The sequence below is a fragment of the Haliaeetus albicilla genome, chromosome 12, assembly GCF_947461875.1.
Source record: "Haliaeetus albicilla chromosome 12, bHalAlb1.1, whole genome shotgun sequence".
NCBI classification, from domain to species: domain Eukaryota; kingdom Metazoa; phylum Chordata; class Aves; order Accipitriformes; family Accipitridae; genus Haliaeetus; species Haliaeetus albicilla.
In genome coordinates, this window is record NC_091494.1 from 11051245 (window position 1) to 11068436 (window position 17192).

At 39.8% G+C, this 17192-nt stretch overlaps 2 protein-coding genes across 6 annotated transcripts in view; both read right to left on the reverse strand.

Annotated features, from left to right (window-relative positions):
- The window catches only part of FAN1 (FANCD2 and FANCI associated nuclease 1), a 28341-nt gene extending 20480 nt beyond the window's left edge, over positions 1-7861 (reverse strand). For 3 of the 5 annotated variants that reach the window (XM_069798040.1, XM_069798039.1, XM_069798042.1), the window contains exons 1-3: positions 7727-7861; positions 5635-7064; positions 271-411 (exon numbers count right to left, since the gene is read on the reverse strand). In XM_069798040.1, coding sequence (XP_069654141.1) covers positions 271-411; positions 5635-6940 — 1447 coding nt within the window. In that variant the 5' untranslated portion in view covers positions 6941-7064; positions 7727-7861. Of the gene's footprint in view, positions 1-270; positions 412-5634; positions 7437-7726 lie in introns of those variants that run through there. The other 2 variants (XM_069798043.1, XM_069798041.1) reach the window with 2 other exon arrangements.
- Positions 7862-8566: 705 nt separating this feature from the next.
- Positions 8567-16641, reverse strand: MPHOSPH10 (M-phase phosphoprotein 10). The gene is made up of 11 exons (XM_069798058.1): positions 16485-16641; positions 15020-15668; positions 14079-14227; positions 13476-13650; positions 13040-13181; positions 12552-12619; positions 11710-11847; positions 11373-11483; positions 11031-11138; positions 10216-10446; positions 8567-8777 (listed from the first exon to the last, which is right to left on the reverse strand). Exons 1-11 carry the CDS (start codon positions 16559-16561, stop codon positions 8628-8630), a joined length of 1998 nt encoding a protein of 665 aa, XP_069654159.1. The 5' UTR covers positions 16562-16641; the 3' UTR covers positions 8567-8627.
- Between the last annotated feature and the right edge of the window lie 551 nt (positions 16642-17192).

Genomic DNA, 17192 nt, shown 5'->3' on the forward strand with positions numbered 1-17192 from the left:
CAGAGGCTGCGCGGGTCAGGGTCTGAGATGAGGCTGGTGAGGGCAAGTAAGGCCTGTTGTTGCACATTTATTTAGCTCTCCCTATTACCTAATTTACACTAATTGCTTTTATTATTAATGTAACACAACACAACTCATCTACCCAAAACCTTTATTCTGCTTAATTCTCTTCTCAAGGCACAGACAAGCATGTAGTGCGTTAAGCTCTAACACAACACAACTGCAGATTTTATTTGTAATATTTTTAACATCTATTAATGCTGGCCATACCTGTTTGCAGAAATCTGGCTTCAGCCAGTTCTTCAATTATTGGTGACAAATCCGTACTTATCTCTCCATACTCTATTTTGTTCACCTTTAACCAGTTCAGCTTGCGTTGAAAAAGTCTCACATATAACTTCTGCCCACCAACTGCAAATTTTATTTAAAGCAGGGAAGGATAAAAAGAAAATTAAATTCTATAACATAGTACTATGCATAATCACTACCTTACCTAGAAAAATTACTTTGATGCACATCTCCTCTAAAACACATTTTAAATCTGCCCACGTTCTACAAGCAGACTTGGTAAAATACCACAACTTACCTTTCGAAGTAATTATCACTCATTAGACTCTTTAAGTTTTGTAGGTAGAAAATTATTACAATGTACTTTGTAAGTAATGAACATTGCTAAAATGCATTTTGGACATGCTTACCCTTTAAGAAATAATTTGTTTTCTAGGAAAAGACAATTTCGTCTTTCAAACTCTGCATATTGTGATGTTAAATAGGTCTTTTTGCTTGCTTTAACACTCATTCAATAACCAACTATTTGATGTTGGGGAACAAAAGAAGCTGTAGTCTGACAGAATGATTTCATAAACACAGAATACCTCTCTGTGTAGTAGTCTTCAGATTCCTATTTTTCCAAAGATTAAGCTTAATTTTACTAATATATCTACTAAAAACAAGGGGAGAAAAACCTCCTATGGATTTGACTCTAATCTGGGAAGTGCTCTCTTAAAAGTACCTTTTAAAAATACTTTTAAAACACTAACTGCTGAAATTCAACAAAATAGCTTATTAAATCTTAGCTGAAAATAGTCTAGCTATTGTTACCACATTTAGCACCATTTTGAATACCTAACTGATCCCTCATTAACTTCTGATTTTTTATCCCTATCTGCTGCTGCTTAACTGAAACTGATCATTAATAAAAACAGACACTGAAACACTACCAGACCTAAATACATTTAAGAAATGGCAGTTAACTTTTACATGCTTATTCAACTACTCTCCTGTCCTTAAAAAGACTTTTTCAGCCTTTTTTTTAATAGAATGTTTCCAGGATCAATTCACTGACAGAACTATGTTCAGACACACAAGCCTGCCATTTTCTCTATGGGGTTATAACTTCTTTGAAGTCTGTCTCCCATTTTTACAGCTCTGGAAAAAGGTCAAGTAACACATGAACATCCTTCCTCCAGACCATGGAAACTGACAACTAGGGCTGCAATCCAGTAAAGGCATGCGAGGACTGCTTTCTCTAAAGGACCTGAATGACAAATAGAAGAATAAAAAGGTATTGCACAAGTAATTAATTGCTTCTTAAGCATCCTGTTCTGCAGTATATTACCTTTGAAGGTTTGGGGGATTTTTTTTTCTTTTGTAGTTCTTAAGAAAGTTTCAGGTGTATCACTGAAATAAAAAATTTGTTCTAAATTGAAATATTACCAGCAAAAAGATGCAGATGATCTTAGAAAAGTTCACCCTCTATGATTCATTAAAACACAACAGAAAAAAAAAAATTACTTTTTCCTGTTCTGTTTTCTGTACCTGAGTTCCACTGGTGACTATAAATCAATGTTTCTCAGATACAATTTTTCTGTTGCATAAAAGTTGGAAGGAGGATTTCACAAAGTGTATTAAGTAGTGTCACTAGAACTATGTGCTTGCATTTAAATTCTTCCAACTGCAACATGCGGTGAAATGAAACATGGAGAATACAAAAAATATTTTTTTAACACTATACCTAAGTTCAGACAGGTCTCATCTTGAGCACAAAGCCTGACATTGCACTGCAGATTACCTGTTATGGATATACCTCTGCTTTTCCCTACTTTTATCTACTGTATTCCAGTACTTAAAAAATTGGCAGTGCTTTACATTCAACATAAAGGCCATCTACTTTTGAGAAAACTGGGCAGGAAGGAAGAAGGGATTGCTTCAAGCTTAAATCCTTTTAAAAATATAATTCCTTTCATAATAAGCATTAGAGATAACTCCCCAAAGAATGGTAGACATTTTAGCAGAAAATAAGGAAATACTGAAGAATATCTATGTTCAAGCAACTTCATAGTATTAGGCACGTGTTGGGGGGGGTTCAGGTTTTTTTTTATATTACAATAACTGAAAGACAATACCTGTTTGGGTAGAAATTTCTAATGTGGAACAGATAACCCATCTACCTGAACTTTTAAAGTATTCTGTCTAAGATTTCTTGAAGGCAAAGACATCCATCTGTCACTTGTCCAGAATTCATTATCTATTGACTTAATGCTATCCAATCAGTTCTCATAGCTGAATCATTGCAGTTTTCCTACCCTGCAAAAAGAGATTGTTTTACTTGTGAATCAAGCAGTCAGTGCAGACCTGCATTCATCAGCACCACTTTGCAATAATTCTTTCTATATTCTGAATTCCTGTGAGAGGGGAATACTGAAATCACGCTACTGAAAGAGAAACAAGCGCTTCCTTTATTTAACAGAACAAATTACTATTACTGATCAGTCTTGTACTCATCCAGCGAAGGGAGCGTGGAAATAAGGAAGCTGTATCCTGAATGTCTCTTTTAGCATTTGTCCAAGCAGCCAAAGCCTGCATCCACTAAGAACCTAATTTTAAGTTTATTCCTAGATCTTCTTTGGATGTAAACGATAGGCATCTACCGCTAGTCTCAGAGAGCCAATAACAAGAGTTTTGTTGCTTATATTCCATTTTTTCTTTATATATTCCCATTTTAACTATCACAACATAAACAAGGCAGTATCAAGCTCCAAGATGTCACTATATACACATTTAGGCAGAGAAAGTTAACTATTGTAATATTCTTATGGCCCTGAGTGCACCAATAGGCTCTGCAACCCCATCCCAGCCCTCGCAGATTTGGCGGCTTGTGTTCAAGGTCAGCTGCGATATGGTCCAGCTGCGTATGCTAGGCTCAGGCTGCTGGGGAGACCTGCAGGCGGCTTTGCCAGGGCATCCCCCCATTTGCTCAGGAGCTGTATTTAGCTCAGGCTGGTGGCCTGCACGCTCGCCTAAGCTCCGCTGTGGCGTGCCAGGGCCCAGCTAGCCACCTTGCCGACTTGGCTTCGCCTTGCACCTGCCTTGTCACTATGGTCTTGCCTGAAGACCGGCCACCACTGGAGCACGGCTGGCTGCAGCACTGGCACTGGAGGCACTCTGCTCTTCTCCTTTGGGCAGGGTGGGCTTGTGCCCCCTGCGGGTGAGAGGGGGACGTGGCCCCTGCCTGCCCCGCTGTCCCCTTTGGCTCCTAGCTCATCTTTCCATGCAGAGGTCTGCTCTTGCTGCTCCCTGACAAATACAGTCCTGTTATGATCTCATCTTACTTACAATATTCTCATAACTTATGTCAGTATCATTCTTTAATTTTTTAAGTGTTTGGTGTTACTGCATAATTGTAATTATTACAATATAATCTATAAGAGCTTAACTGTGATGAGGTAACCACTGCAGAAATACCTCTGTAAGTTTAGAGCCCTAGTTCCTCCTCTGGAATTTCTTCACCTTTTTAGCAACCACCTCTTAAGGTGGTTTGAGCCAGCTCAGCTGGCTTGTCCATTAGGGTAAATGAAGAATGTTCATATGGTCCATTCCAGCTGCTAAATATTGGAAGAGTATCTTAAGTCAAAAAAGGCATTTCTGAGATTCTTCCACCACAGTTTAAGTACTTCCTAGAGAAACAGATATGCACTGAGCCGATTTTTTTAAGGAACTGAGATTGTGAACGGCTTATCAGGGTTATATTTCCTCCTAAAAAACTCAAGCCAACACACTTCCATTTTTATCACTCAGTATACTGTATTAAAAACCTTGTGATGTCATATACATTAACCTAACCTCATTCTATTATTCTCCACATCTATACAAGTTACTAGAAGAACATTTACTGAAAGCCTCCTATTGGCCTTGGAAAAGTTTCACACAACTGCTAATCACAAGTCATGACCTTGATATTCTCTTTTGTAATGTGGTGTCAATTCACAATGTCTTTTGGAACTTTACAGAAACAAACATTAAGGGATTAAGTGCTCTAAACAGCTAGAACAGTTTTCTTCCACTTTGTAATGGGGAGACAGTCTAAAGACTGTTGTACACTAGCGCAGAAAAACTGAATATAATCTACAGAGAGGAAAAAGACCAAAATACACAACAGTTTCACCCAGGGAAATACTATTTAGTGTGATACGCTTTACAGCCTGCTACTTAAGTCAGACTCAATGAACATAACACATTAATAAGTACAGCCTGCTTCTGAAATTTTTATTTTATTTTTACCAGCAGGTGTGTATGCAACTGTCACTTTTGTGTGTTCAGCTCAGATGCATGAACTGAGCTCATATGAGCATATATCTGAAAATACTTTGCAAGCAGCTGTATAGTAGCTTAAAACAATATAAATGGTTATGCCTGCAATACTGTGAGATACAAATTTTCTTGTGGAAGTTGTTATAAGCTTATTTCCATTTTGATGCTCCAAGTTTGCAGCTCAAGTGCTGGTAAAACTGCTCTTAATTACTGTTTAAGACAGGTTTTAAACACACATAGAAATTTGGAATATTAGTTTTAACTTGCATCACTTCTGCCATGCTTTTACTGTAAAACTTATGAGTATAGGGTTCAGACAACATGTCTGCTTTGAATCTTGTCTAAATATGGAAGGCTTAAATCTCCAATACTCTGGCTCCTACCGAAATTAATAAGAGTTAAAAGTACTAAGCAACCTACAAGAAAATGACTGTTAATTAGTAACTAGTATTCTAAACACTGGATAATAATCATAGGGATAACCATGGATTCACACCAACCATGAAAGTCATCTGCAAATCTGCTGAATCAAAGCTCACAAATGCCACTTCAGAAGTATTTTTTTCAAGGTCTACGTTTCCAGTACTGGCCTCTCCATAGCCTCACTTTGTAGTATTCCCATACGTATTAATCACCAAAAGCTTGGTATTAACTAATACTCTTTTTCTGTGCTACAAGTTTCCTTCCTTGGAAACATGTTTAAATGCAGCAGCAAGTTTGACTTAAGATTCTCAAAAATAGTACTAAAACAGTAAAAAAAAGTATTCAAAACCCCCAGAAATATACATAATCATTCTTTCCTTATTTCTTACAAGTGTCCACTATTTATCATTACCTTCCATTACAGCAACATTGGGGAAGTTTACCTACAAGAAGCCACTGAGGGATATGTCTCCTGAGAAAAAAGGAGCTGCTTCTCTTAAGGAATTTATCTAGTTAAATTGCCTATTGGTATAGCACTCTTCACATAAAACTATGTAACAGTTCTGTCTACAAGAGGTAATGTGAAAATATATTAAAAAAAAACAAACAAAACAAAGATACCTGATAAGTTGCAGAACTTGGTTATAACGTTCATATCTTGCTCATCAAAGAGTCTGGCATCATCTTCATTTTCTAAGACTGCTCGCAGCACCACTAAAAAATTCTGGAGGTAATACGGGTGACCAGGAGAGCTGGGCACAGAGCTAACCTCATTTATTTTGTCTAAAATGTCCCCAATGGAATTTTGAAATTCTACCTTTTCCACAGTTTCTGACAAAGTATGGTTAAGCTCATCCTTAAAGTCTTCATGAACTTCCACAGGAAGTACCTGTACATCACCCTTGCTAAAGCAATTTTGTGTACCACAGTTCACTTCTGTCTTGGAAGAAGGAACAACCTGAGCACGAGGCTGAGTCTTGGCTTCCAAACTATTGGTCAGCTCTGCTGAAGTATAAATGGCCAGATGTGTTTCAAATTTATCAGGACTAAGTATCACACCTTCAGACCTACTTGCTGTTTTGGTGCTCCTTGTACCAGGTGGTAACCTTCTGCCATTAATGTTATCAGCTGGTAATGACACCTGAACAATATCCACAAGGTCTTCTCCATTACATTTGTTTACTTGTTCTTGAAATTCCAGTTCCTTCTTTGAAAAATTCTGTTCCTGGAGCTCCCTCTGAGCAAGCTGATTTTCTTTCTGAGAACTATGCCCAGTATAAATCCCGTCATCACCATCCCATGCTGCAGCGCTTTTGCACGTATTGTGAACGGCTGGAGGTGAAGAGTCAATCTCTTTATACACAATCTGTTTTCCTCCCTGGATACAACGTCTTCTGGACAGTTTAGATGCTAAGCTTCCCAAAGAGACTATTTTAACTGTCTGAGCCTGTGGTTCATTGTTAACACTACAGACTGAACTATTATTGCTAAAGTAAGGACTAATCTGTTGTGCTGCACTCCCTTCTGTTTTCAATAAGCTGCTTTTGGGTGGACTTGTTTCTAGATTTAAGAGGGTTTTTGAAAAATATGAGCTGGAATTATTGTTCAGGCTTGCAGCTGGGGGACTCCAATTCCTAAAAGAGTCGAGTGTTGAGTCAATGACGCCAATGTCACCGTGTTTTCTCTGACATGTTTCATCCATGTGCTCATTTATTCCATGTCTTGGCACCATTTGCCCACACATGGGACAGGTAATTTTGGCAGGGGGCACATTGTTAAAAAAGGAAACGATAGAGGAGGATGCTGAAGGTATAGATGGTATTCCTTTACTTTCCACTTTTTTTACTGATCCTCTTTTTTTCTTATTTTTACTGAGTGACAAACTTATTCGGGGTCTTTTAATTTCTGAAGACCTAGCTTCTGCCATTACAAAACTTCAAAGCATTTACGTGGCACTGGCAACCTCATTCAGGCCATATTTCCTTATTCTTTAATAGTTAAAAAAGACTCTTCTTGGCTTTGCATTTTCCATCTGTAATCGCCTGACATGCCTTCAAGGAAAAAAAAAAAAAAAAGATTTGAATGAAAGATCTTCTAAGGTACCAGATGCAACCAAGGTGAAGAGTGGAGAAGAAAAAACAAAACCCTCAAAGTGGAAAAGTCAAGCAATCCTTACCTGCTACTACGCAGCTGTCCCTTTACCTTCTCACTCGGCAAACAATCAAGCACGGCACGATCGTCATGCTGAGCACCGCAGCTGGCTTCCCGGGAAACGGTTTAAGAGATGGGACTGCTGCTATACACTTTTACTATTTAAATGCCATGTTCGCTTGCCGACGTAAATGAGAACTTGAGATAAAATCCAACGCGAGGACAGTCAAGCCCTCCGATTTTCGCCATCCCCCTGCTTGCTGTTTCTAGGCGTACGCGTTTTCGGTGCCACCCACCCACTCACCCACTCAGAGAGCGCACCCGAGCAGCGTGTGCCCGTGCCGAGCGGAGGCGCGGAGCCTTGCAGCGCTCCCGATCGCGCCGCGGACAGCCCGCCCGCCGGCCGGCCGGGGCCTGCGCTCTCCCGCGCCTTCTTCCACCCCCGCAGCGCCGCCGCCGCTCCCTCAGCAGCTGCTCAGCCGCTACCTCTCCCCGCTCTGGGAGCCCGTCGACCAGCGGCCGCCGCCGCCCCCCCTCGCCGCGCCTGACTTTCCCCACGCACCGGCGCCGCAGCCGAGCGTCTCGCCGCCGCCGCCGCCGGCCCAAGGGCCGCCAGAAGGGCGAACGTGCGGCGCGCGACGCGCGGCGGCCGCCCCGGGAGGCGGGGCGCCAGGCGCTAAGGCCCCGCGCGCCAGCGGGCCCCGCCCCCGCGGCACGCAGCGGCCTGCCCGCTCGCCCGCCGCCAGGCCAAGCGCAATGCATCGCCGATGGCGGCGCGCTAGGCCTGGGCAGCGGATTGCGGAGCCGCGCTCTAGTAACAGCGTACCAACATCTCGCCCCTCGTTAAATTTCACATTTCCGTTAAGAACAAAGGGTGAAAACCGGTTGTGGTTTTTTTTAGAAAGGGGAACCACACGGGCATCAGCTGAAACGTTCTCTTTTTTTTTTTTGTTCAACCAAGAAAAGAGCAAATAGCAAAGTACTTACACCTGGGGAAGTATCCTTTAACTTGAAAGATACCCTTTGCTTACTCCGAGTTCCTGCAGGCTTAAAAGGCTTCTGTGTCCTCCCTGTCTGATAATCACAATTTTGAAAGGTAATTTCCAATTTATAGTGCCAGGACACAGCTTAAGTTCTTCAATACATGCAGATCTATCGCCACAGCAGATACAAAGGCTATGACTATAGCTTAAAGAGATGGTACAGTCATGCACAAATATCAAGTATTCTACATGGTTATGTACCTGCCCATGGCAAAAAGCCCTCTTTTTGGAATAAAAAGTGAAAAATCAAGAGTTCGATGGTAGAAAATAAGAGTAAAACCTGAAGGAAAGTGTCTTTAGAGCACCTTAGAAATTCACAGAACATTTTAAAGATCGACACAGACTAAAACCTACTCAAATTTAGCATTCATGTAGAAACATTTTAATATATACAAGATGCAACATATATAAAAAGGTAGATTACAATTTCAGTTTATGAACAGAGAGTGTTTTCTGCTGCTTCTGTTTCTTCTTTAATGTGTTTGCGTCTTTGATTTGCATTTTTACTTGATCTTGTAGTTGAGAAAAGAAGGCCTGAGATGATTTTAAGACCTTGTCTTTACCTTCATCCTGTCAACGGACAAAATATTCGTTATAACCAAGGAATGTACAAACAGCCCCATTATACTAGTTACTAGTTACATATAATGGTATTTGACTTAAATCAATTATCAGATTTATTTTTCTTCAAAGGTTATTTTTCACTGCATTCTTATACCACTCCTGCTATCTAAAGAAACAAAAAGTACATTCCCTTTCGAATTAGCAATTAGTATGGTTTGTAAGAACAGGTACCAAGAACAGATCCTTGCACATCATGAGCTACAACAGAGTATCTACATTTGGGGTTCTGCTCTCCTTTTCAAAAGGTACACACAAACATTTTAGAAGTAATCAAGTTATTTTTCTTACTAGTTTCTAATACGTCAAAAATTCAGAGATTTTTAAAAGTTAATTTATAAGGCATCATAGGTGGCACACAAGCTTACTGTTTTATAGCATGCAAAACAAAATCAGTCTGATGAGATTATAGAGAAGGCTCCACAATAAGAAATAGAAAGTTAAATAGGAATATTCTATTTTGAAATAGCTTGTTACTCAAAGCTTAGAAAGAACTAAATAGAAACCTCATCCTCAATTATACATGCAAGTAGTCCCACTTAATCAAGTGGAATGGTTCAAATGCAGGAAATAAGAGCATAACTCTTAGTATTTGCAGGAATGCCACTTTGTGAACTTTGAAATAAATAAAAAAGTAGTACCTAATGCAAACAATTTCTGCTTTGGGAATATACTTTGAGTAATTGTTATCATACAGTTTTTTCATATTTTTCCATATCTAAAGATTAAGTTACTTACAAATTCAAATATCTTTCATACTCTGAGTAAGCTTCTAAAGGTTCCAACAACCATTTAGCTATGATTTATTAATAATTAAAGGAATAACATCTATATAAATATGCATTATAAAACAAGGGGGTCACTGCAAAGTGCAACCAGAGCTGGTTTCTTTCAGGCCTCTATACTGAAATCATGCTGTCAGGATAATCAGCAGAATCAGGACTAAAAAGGCATTCAACGCTACTCTACATAAGACAGTTATGGATTAGAATAGTCTTTCCAAAACTGTAGTTCAAAAGAATGCAGCGGAAGGGGGCGGGGAGGGGGTGGAAGAGTACGCATCTGCCCTTTCCACGTCTTCTTCCTACCTCTTTCCTTCCAGCAGCTACATTTACATTTTATATTTGCTCAGACATAAATAACATAACAAGGTTTGGGTGGTAAGTAGATATACTACCTGTGTAGAAGAATTTTTGAGGGGATGGAGAAAGATTAGGAGATGTAGTTGTGCCAAGAGGGACAGGAGGGAAACAAACCCTATACTTTGTAATTCTTTGTGACAAAGTTCCCTTTCCTCTCTCTACCTAAATATTATCTGTCCTTGGGATTTTAATATTCTTTAGCTGGGAAGCTCCAAGTTATACAAGACTACTTAAGAGAGCCCTACCTTGAGCAGAGATGCTTTGCCTTCTTTTGTAAGCCTTTTTAATTTTGCAGCAGCAGCTTTTTTGCTAAGTTTTGTGCCTTGTTCTGGTTTCATCTTTTCAAGAAGCTTTTGACGTTTCTCCTTTTCTCTTTGCTTCATACGTTTACGAAGCTTTTTCTTTCTTCGGTCTCGTTTTTTGTCTGTGGGAGTCTTTTCTGCATCTGTTTTTACATCACCAGCTTTGTTCTTTTCCTAAAGAGAACAAGATCCCTAAATCCATAAGCGTGCAAAAGAAAAGACTCATTTCACAGTACTCAAATCTGTCTTAGCATTTCCATTATTTCAAGTGTTTAGCCAGCTCAGGGTGATGCCGCATTAAGGCAAAGGCCAAAAACTGGCAAAAGCTGGGAAGTGAAATTTGTACCATCGAAGACACGCTAACTGCTCTTCCCTATTGTCATGTAGCTTTCCCCTTCCAAATACCCATATATATGTTGGGAAAATAATTACCATCACATAATAGTCAAGAACAAAAATGACGCATAATATTATGACCTAGTGTAGCCAAATAAAATTAACTCTTCCCCTCATTCCAGTTATAGTAAAAAAAAAAAAAAAAAAAAAAAAAGGCACACCCACTCACTCACTCCCAGCCAAACCTCCAACAACAACCAATACCAAAATACTAGGCAAGAAGGTCCACAAGGTGAAGAACACAGGGTGGGAGGGGGCAGAATTCTCCCATTCATCTGGCAGCCAGTACACCCTTCTATCAACAATACAGATAACAATACAGATCCTCTCCAGATCCTTACGTGATTTTTATTTATATTTACCTTGATTTCCTCTGGTGCTAACAGAGCAGCATCACTAACAGCAACAGGTGCTACTTCTTCCATACTTATTGCTGGAAGGTTCGAAACTATTTTAACTTCTGGCACAGGCTAGAAATAAGGAAACATATTCAGGACTGAGCACACCATCTCACAGCAGCTTCTAACTGAAGATACTAAGTATTTGGTTTTGTTTAGAGGCAATTATAGTGTGTTTAATATGAAATAAGAACAAGCTCAGTAATACTCAGCGTTTAGTTTACTTTCCATTTCCAAATATATTTTAAATATCCAGTTTCAAAGGCGGGGGGGGGGACGACAACTTTATGAAACTTATGTACTTACTGGTTTGGGTGTGAAGTGGAAGTTACAAAGCGCATCCAGCTTCAGGAAGAGTGAATCCATCATTTCTTGAATTTCTTTGTGTTCAGGATTTTCTTCCTCTTCAGTCTTTTGCTGCATTAATAACGCAATGTTACTGCAACACCATTCATAAAGCTATTTCACTTTAGCAAGACTGATAACACCACAATATACAATTCAGAGCCATTTCACTGGTGAACACTTAGAGAAAGATTGAAGTACTTCCACCAAGCTGAAAGCAGTTAGCAGCGTACAAATGAACATACAAGACTATGTGGTGTAAACTTCGAGCCAAAAGGAAAGGCATTGCTTACGTTACCTGGTGAAGTTTCATGTATTCTTGTTCATAGATTTCAGCGAGACTCAGCTTACTCTTTTCATGATCCAAAGTGATACGTTTCTTGTATTCAAAAGCCTCCTCTTTTGGTTTTTCTTTTGGTACTACATCATCCCATGCCTGAAAAGTCATAAATTAATAACTAAATGCAACTACATTCAAGTATCAGGTGCTACAGCTTATTTGGAACATCTTTTCATATTACTTATCTGACACATTAACTATTTAATGAGTTCCTGGGAAGCCACGTGCATAAAGTTTCACACTCTCATTTGAAAAAAAGTAATAAAAGACTTATAGCTCTGGCTTGTGTGCTTATTTTTAGTGGATCAGGGCAAAAACTGTTTTTCCTAAGTACTTAAATACTCTCCCCTATATGTACCAATTTTTTTTAATTCAACTAACAATAAGCCTCAACAAGATATGGGATACAAATCTTCTACCAGTGGCTTTTAAGAAAAATGCAGTAAACAACTGAGTTTTGGTTAGTATTCAGAATGCTCAGAGCGCTACAGTTACAATAATAGACAAAATTTACGGACTGGCATTATATTTCAAATAAACTCCTTACAGTTTTATCTGCAAACACTCATTTTTTTGAAATGCACCAAAACCTAGCATATAACAGGCATGTAAATAAAAACCAGAGCTCCTTAGAAATCTAAAGACACATTTATCAAGGCAAAAGAATAAAACAACCAGTTGCAGAAATTAAGATAACTCTAAACCTAACATTTTTAGGAGCTTCAGACTCATTCTTGGAATGCACCCTGTGAATCAAGTCTATGAACAAAACAGGGAAAAACAAGTAAGATACTATTAACCTCATCCAATATTCTCTGTTTAATGATATCTTCAAGCTGAAAAGTAGTTTCTTCCGTGATCACAGGTGCTAAGAGGAGAAAGAGAAGAATTTTAAGATTAATGTTTCTCCAGCAAGAAATACTTTTTGTTCTTTGAAGAATAAAAAACAGAAAAAGAAAATAAAGCTTTCACAAAAATGTGGTAATTGAAGTAAGTAAATAATGTTTTCCTCTATCTTGAAGAGACTAATCATATTACGTAAGACTTGTAAATTACTAAATCTTCCACTGAATTAATAAACTTGCAGTTAAGTTAAAACTGAACAAAAACACTATAGTTTCCTGCAGTTTCCACCGTGAAAATGCACAACCTCAAAAACACACCGGGAAGTTTAACTTAGTGTTTTGTTACCTTGCTCCTGAGTCACAGGTGTTTTCAGCAAGGTCAAGGGAAGAAAACCCAACATTGTATGCAACACACTTTCAGGAAAGCCCTCTCACTACTTTACCCATTCGGACTGCATGGTCAAAAAGTACTGTTTCCTCCAAAAGGCTGTTTTCAGGGCGTTTTTGTCCAGTCACTTCTCCTTTAAGCTGCCAAGGTTTCTCCTCCAACAACTCTTCTTCTAAACTTTTTATTTTTTTGCTCATCTGAAAAACACAATTTCCTAAGAAGTCTAAAACACAGAGCTCACAAGTAAACTCAAGGGAAAAAATTAGTAGTTATTTCAGGTACTTCTAACTCCTCCTCACATGAAGAGGAGAGAATATATGATTGCATATGTATCTGATATAGATAAACCACTTTTTTTTTTCCTAATTTGTAAACAGCCTCTTCATATTTGCCAGACTCTGAACAAATTACACAATCATAAAAACAAAACAAAAAAAAATTGGCCACTGTTTCAAAGTATTAGCAAAATAATAATAAAAAAATACAATTACCTTTTCCTGCCTCTTCTCAAAAGACGACTTTATTTCACTGGGATCAATGCCCTTCTCTAACTGCACATCAGTAACATCTTCTGTTTCGCTGTCATCTGGCAAACTAAAAGTAACTTTTTTAGAGGCTTCTTTACTTCTCATATTCTCCATCATCATTTCATTCATATCCTCAACCCTGTAACATTAAAATTTAATATAAGATAAAGGTTGAAAAGCCTCTGTAACTTTTTACATTAAGATATTTCAGCCACTAGATGTTTACCTGTTACAAATAACCCAAAATTAAGAAATACAACAGGCTTTCACCGAAACCTAAAGGCAGGGGACACTAGGGAAACTTCCATATACTAAAAATAACTTTCAAAAACTGAAGTTACAGCTATTAAATGATTTATTCAAATAAATATCAAGAGACAATACTCAAAAGATATGACAATAAACTACTTTTTAAATAAGGTGAGAATACAAACCATGGACACACAACAGATAACACAGAATGGCAAACCATGACCAAAGTGGGCCTGGAATTCACACTTTATTTTCTACTTCACTTCAGTGTAAAATTACAAGGACATTTTAACTGCAAATAATGCATATACTTACTCAGACATGCTTTCTTCATTCTGCTCTTCAATAGCACTGTCTGCTTCCTCTTCCTGATCATCTTCAACACCATTAGCTACTAAATCATCATTGTCATCAACCGGATCAAAGAAATCTTTGTATGTCAAGTCTCTAGAACTTTTAACTGGCTAAGAAGGAGAGAGGAAAAAAGAAAACCCAAACGAAAAAAACAAAACAAAGCAAAACTGTTAAGGCTGCCAGAAGTCTAAGAGTATCCTGTCTTTTAAAGTTTTTAGCACCTGGGAAACAGCACTACTTGTGTAACAGTAATTCAGCTTAATGAAGCATTAACCTATGATAGGGCATCTTAGTAAAACTAACCTCTTTTACAAGTATTTTAAATATTCACCTACTTAAATTAACTTCCAATTTCACCATATACAGAAGTGAAAGAGCAGTAGATTTTGCCAACTACTTGTTGGAATGGATACATGTTCCCTTTTACCCTGGGCATAGTTCTTACTTGCTAGTAAGAATCTCTGGTAATATTAAATAATAAAATATTTATTTCTGAAACAAGTACTCAGCAACTTAAGTTAAATCGGAGTTACAAAGCCATGTCCCTGGAAAAAGAAGTTGCCAAAAGCCCTTTGCCCTGCATCAGTCACCTTAGGGATCTCTAATTACCAGATGTCAATACTGAATGACCCATTTTTTTCATTTGGTGGGTCACCTATTCTGCAATTCTGCAAGGTCACTTATTTCTTGTGACACACTATCTCTTCCTTTATGCATGCAAAAACCCAAGACCCATCTAAAGAGAGACTGGAATAGCTTCCGAAGTAATCATTAGTCATCTAATCAAATTTAACTTGGTAGTTTCTACTCACTGTTCAACAATTTATAGTCACCCTAACTAATATCAGATCTTGATTTAAAGGCAAAGAGAGATCAGAAAATTAATTTACTGATATACTTACTTTGACTTTAGCTTCTTCAGACTCTTCCTCCTCATCATCCGAGATGATGTCTTCAAAATAATCAATATCTTCTTCCTCCTCCCTGTTTTCCTTCTCTGCATGTTCTAAAAAAGTTTCCATCTCAGACAGCTTGAAAAACTTGTCATCCACTATCGATTTTTTTCCCATTTTTTTCAGTGTGGTTTCCTTGGTTGTTTTAGTTTGTTGCTCCAGTGCTTCAATATCAAAGTCAATATCAGAATCCTCATCACTGTATTTCTGCATTATGCTTTCTCTGAGTTTACTTTGCTTTTCTTTAGCTTTAGTTTTATCTTGTGTATAAATATTCTTCTGTTCAGCTTCTGCTTCCATAATGCTGTCTTCCAATTCCTGGTCACTGCTGGCCTCTGCATCAGAGCCATCCTCTTCCTGGTCTGAGAGAAGGCAAAGATCTTCATCCTTGGCATCCCTTGCAATGGATTTCTTGAAAAAATCAAGAACTGCATTGTTCTGGAGCTCTAGTTGTTGCCAAATCTGTTCTTCATCAAAATTTTCTATCACCAGCTCTTTTAAAGGACCCCCCCGAACTATATTGCTTCCCAGAGCTTTATTCAAATCATAGAGAATCTTTGTTAATGCTCTGAAGTCAGTTGCCAGTCCATCTTGCACACTAAGAGTAGAAAAAAATTAAGAGCTTTAAAAAGCACAACAGTTAATGTTAATTTTTTATTTTCTATTTTGCAGAATTCACTAGCTTTCATTCATTTTACACCTCCCGTTAAGTTATTCACATGGTCACACTGTGGCTCTCTTTTTACATGTGCTTAGGTATTTTGATGCTACAGAGTAGCACCTTTCAGCAACTACAGCTGTTGCTTAACTTTCTACACATCTCTTGGGAGTAATGTTACTAAACATTCCTAGAACTAAAAACATTGTAATCATAAAGTGTCTCGGCTTCATTACACTTAATGTATGAAGCAGCAGCTGGACAGAACATTCCACCCTTCTATAGTTGCATCTTAGTATATCTTGATCGTATTTAAGCACTCCAGACGTTTTAGGAAAGTATATAGTATAGCACCAGACAGCTCAAACATCCAAGATACAGACCCTTGGTTTTAAAAAGGTGCCTTCCTCCACTGCCTTACTCCTCAGCTTTTCTATTTGGGTAGTCTCCTCCACTTTTTTCTCTAGAGCTACCACTGCTTCAACGTTGCTGGCAGAAACGGAAACCTCCGTTTCCTAATTCCCGAACGCTGAAGAAAGGACTAGGCCACTGCAGAAGCCCCAGCCAGGTCCGGACGCTGTGAACAGCGCGTTTCAGGAGAGCTCTGCGGAACCGCCGGTAGCTGAGGGGCGCCGGCCGGCTGCCACGAGACCTCCCTCCCGGAGCACTGAGGCCCGCACGAACTGCAGAGCGCTACGTCCGCGCACCCACACCCGGTGTCCGGCATCGGGGGGGCTCCCGGGAAGCCCGCAGTACCTGAGGAAGCGCTCCGGGCGCGCCGCGGCGGCGCCCGCCACCCTGAGGCACGTCTCCAGCCCCTTGACCGCCGCCATCTTCCCCCTTCCGCTCCCGCGGCGCGTGGAGCAGCCTGGCACCGCCTCCCCGAGGCGGCCGGCTGAGCGGTCCGGACGACTCCCGCGGCCGGCGCCGAGGTTCCGCACACAGGAGTTCCGCCCCGCCCCGCTTTACACCCGGAGCGGCGGGAGCGCGGCGGCAGCCGAGCCGAGCCGAGCCGAGCCGGCCCGGCCCGGCCCGCCTCCCGAGCCAAAAGCAGTTCTGCTTCCCAGCGCGTGCTTTTGTCACCGAACCGCCTCGCTTATTCGCCTTCAGGTGGGCCTGCTCGCGCTCGCACTGAGCCGGAAGCAGGGCATTGCAGAGTCATCTGCTGATGGCGGCTGCTTCCGCCCCGTGGAAGAGCGTGGGATTGCTCTAGATGGGGACGTTCATCGGCGCTGAAAAACCTGCTCTAAATATAGTAAAGCTACAGTCATCTTACTTCGCAGTTTTGCCTCTCTGACCTAGATACAAGGGCTGTTTTGGAACCACACATTTCCAGCTGATCCTGTGAGCAAAATGCCCAATGTTACCTGGTGTCTCCAAGCTCCCGGCTAACTAGGCACGCATTCACGCGCCTACGCCATTAGCTAGCGCTGCACAGTATTCGTCAACTGTTTTGTTGCTTTA

Coding starts and splice junctions, on each gene's coding strand:
- MPHOSPH10 (XM_069798058.1), bottom strand. CDS start 16,561: ATGGCGGCGGTCAAGGGGCTGGAGACGTGCCTCAGGGTGGCGGGCGCC. Junction 11,139..11,372: donor TCCACTTCACACCCAAACCA/GTAAGTACATAA, acceptor CCTTATTTCTAG/CCTGTGCCAGAAGTTAAAAT. Junction 10,447..11,030: donor TAGCACCAGAGGAAATCAAG/GTAAATATAAAT, acceptor TGTTCTCTTTAG/GAAAAGAACAAAGCTGGTGA.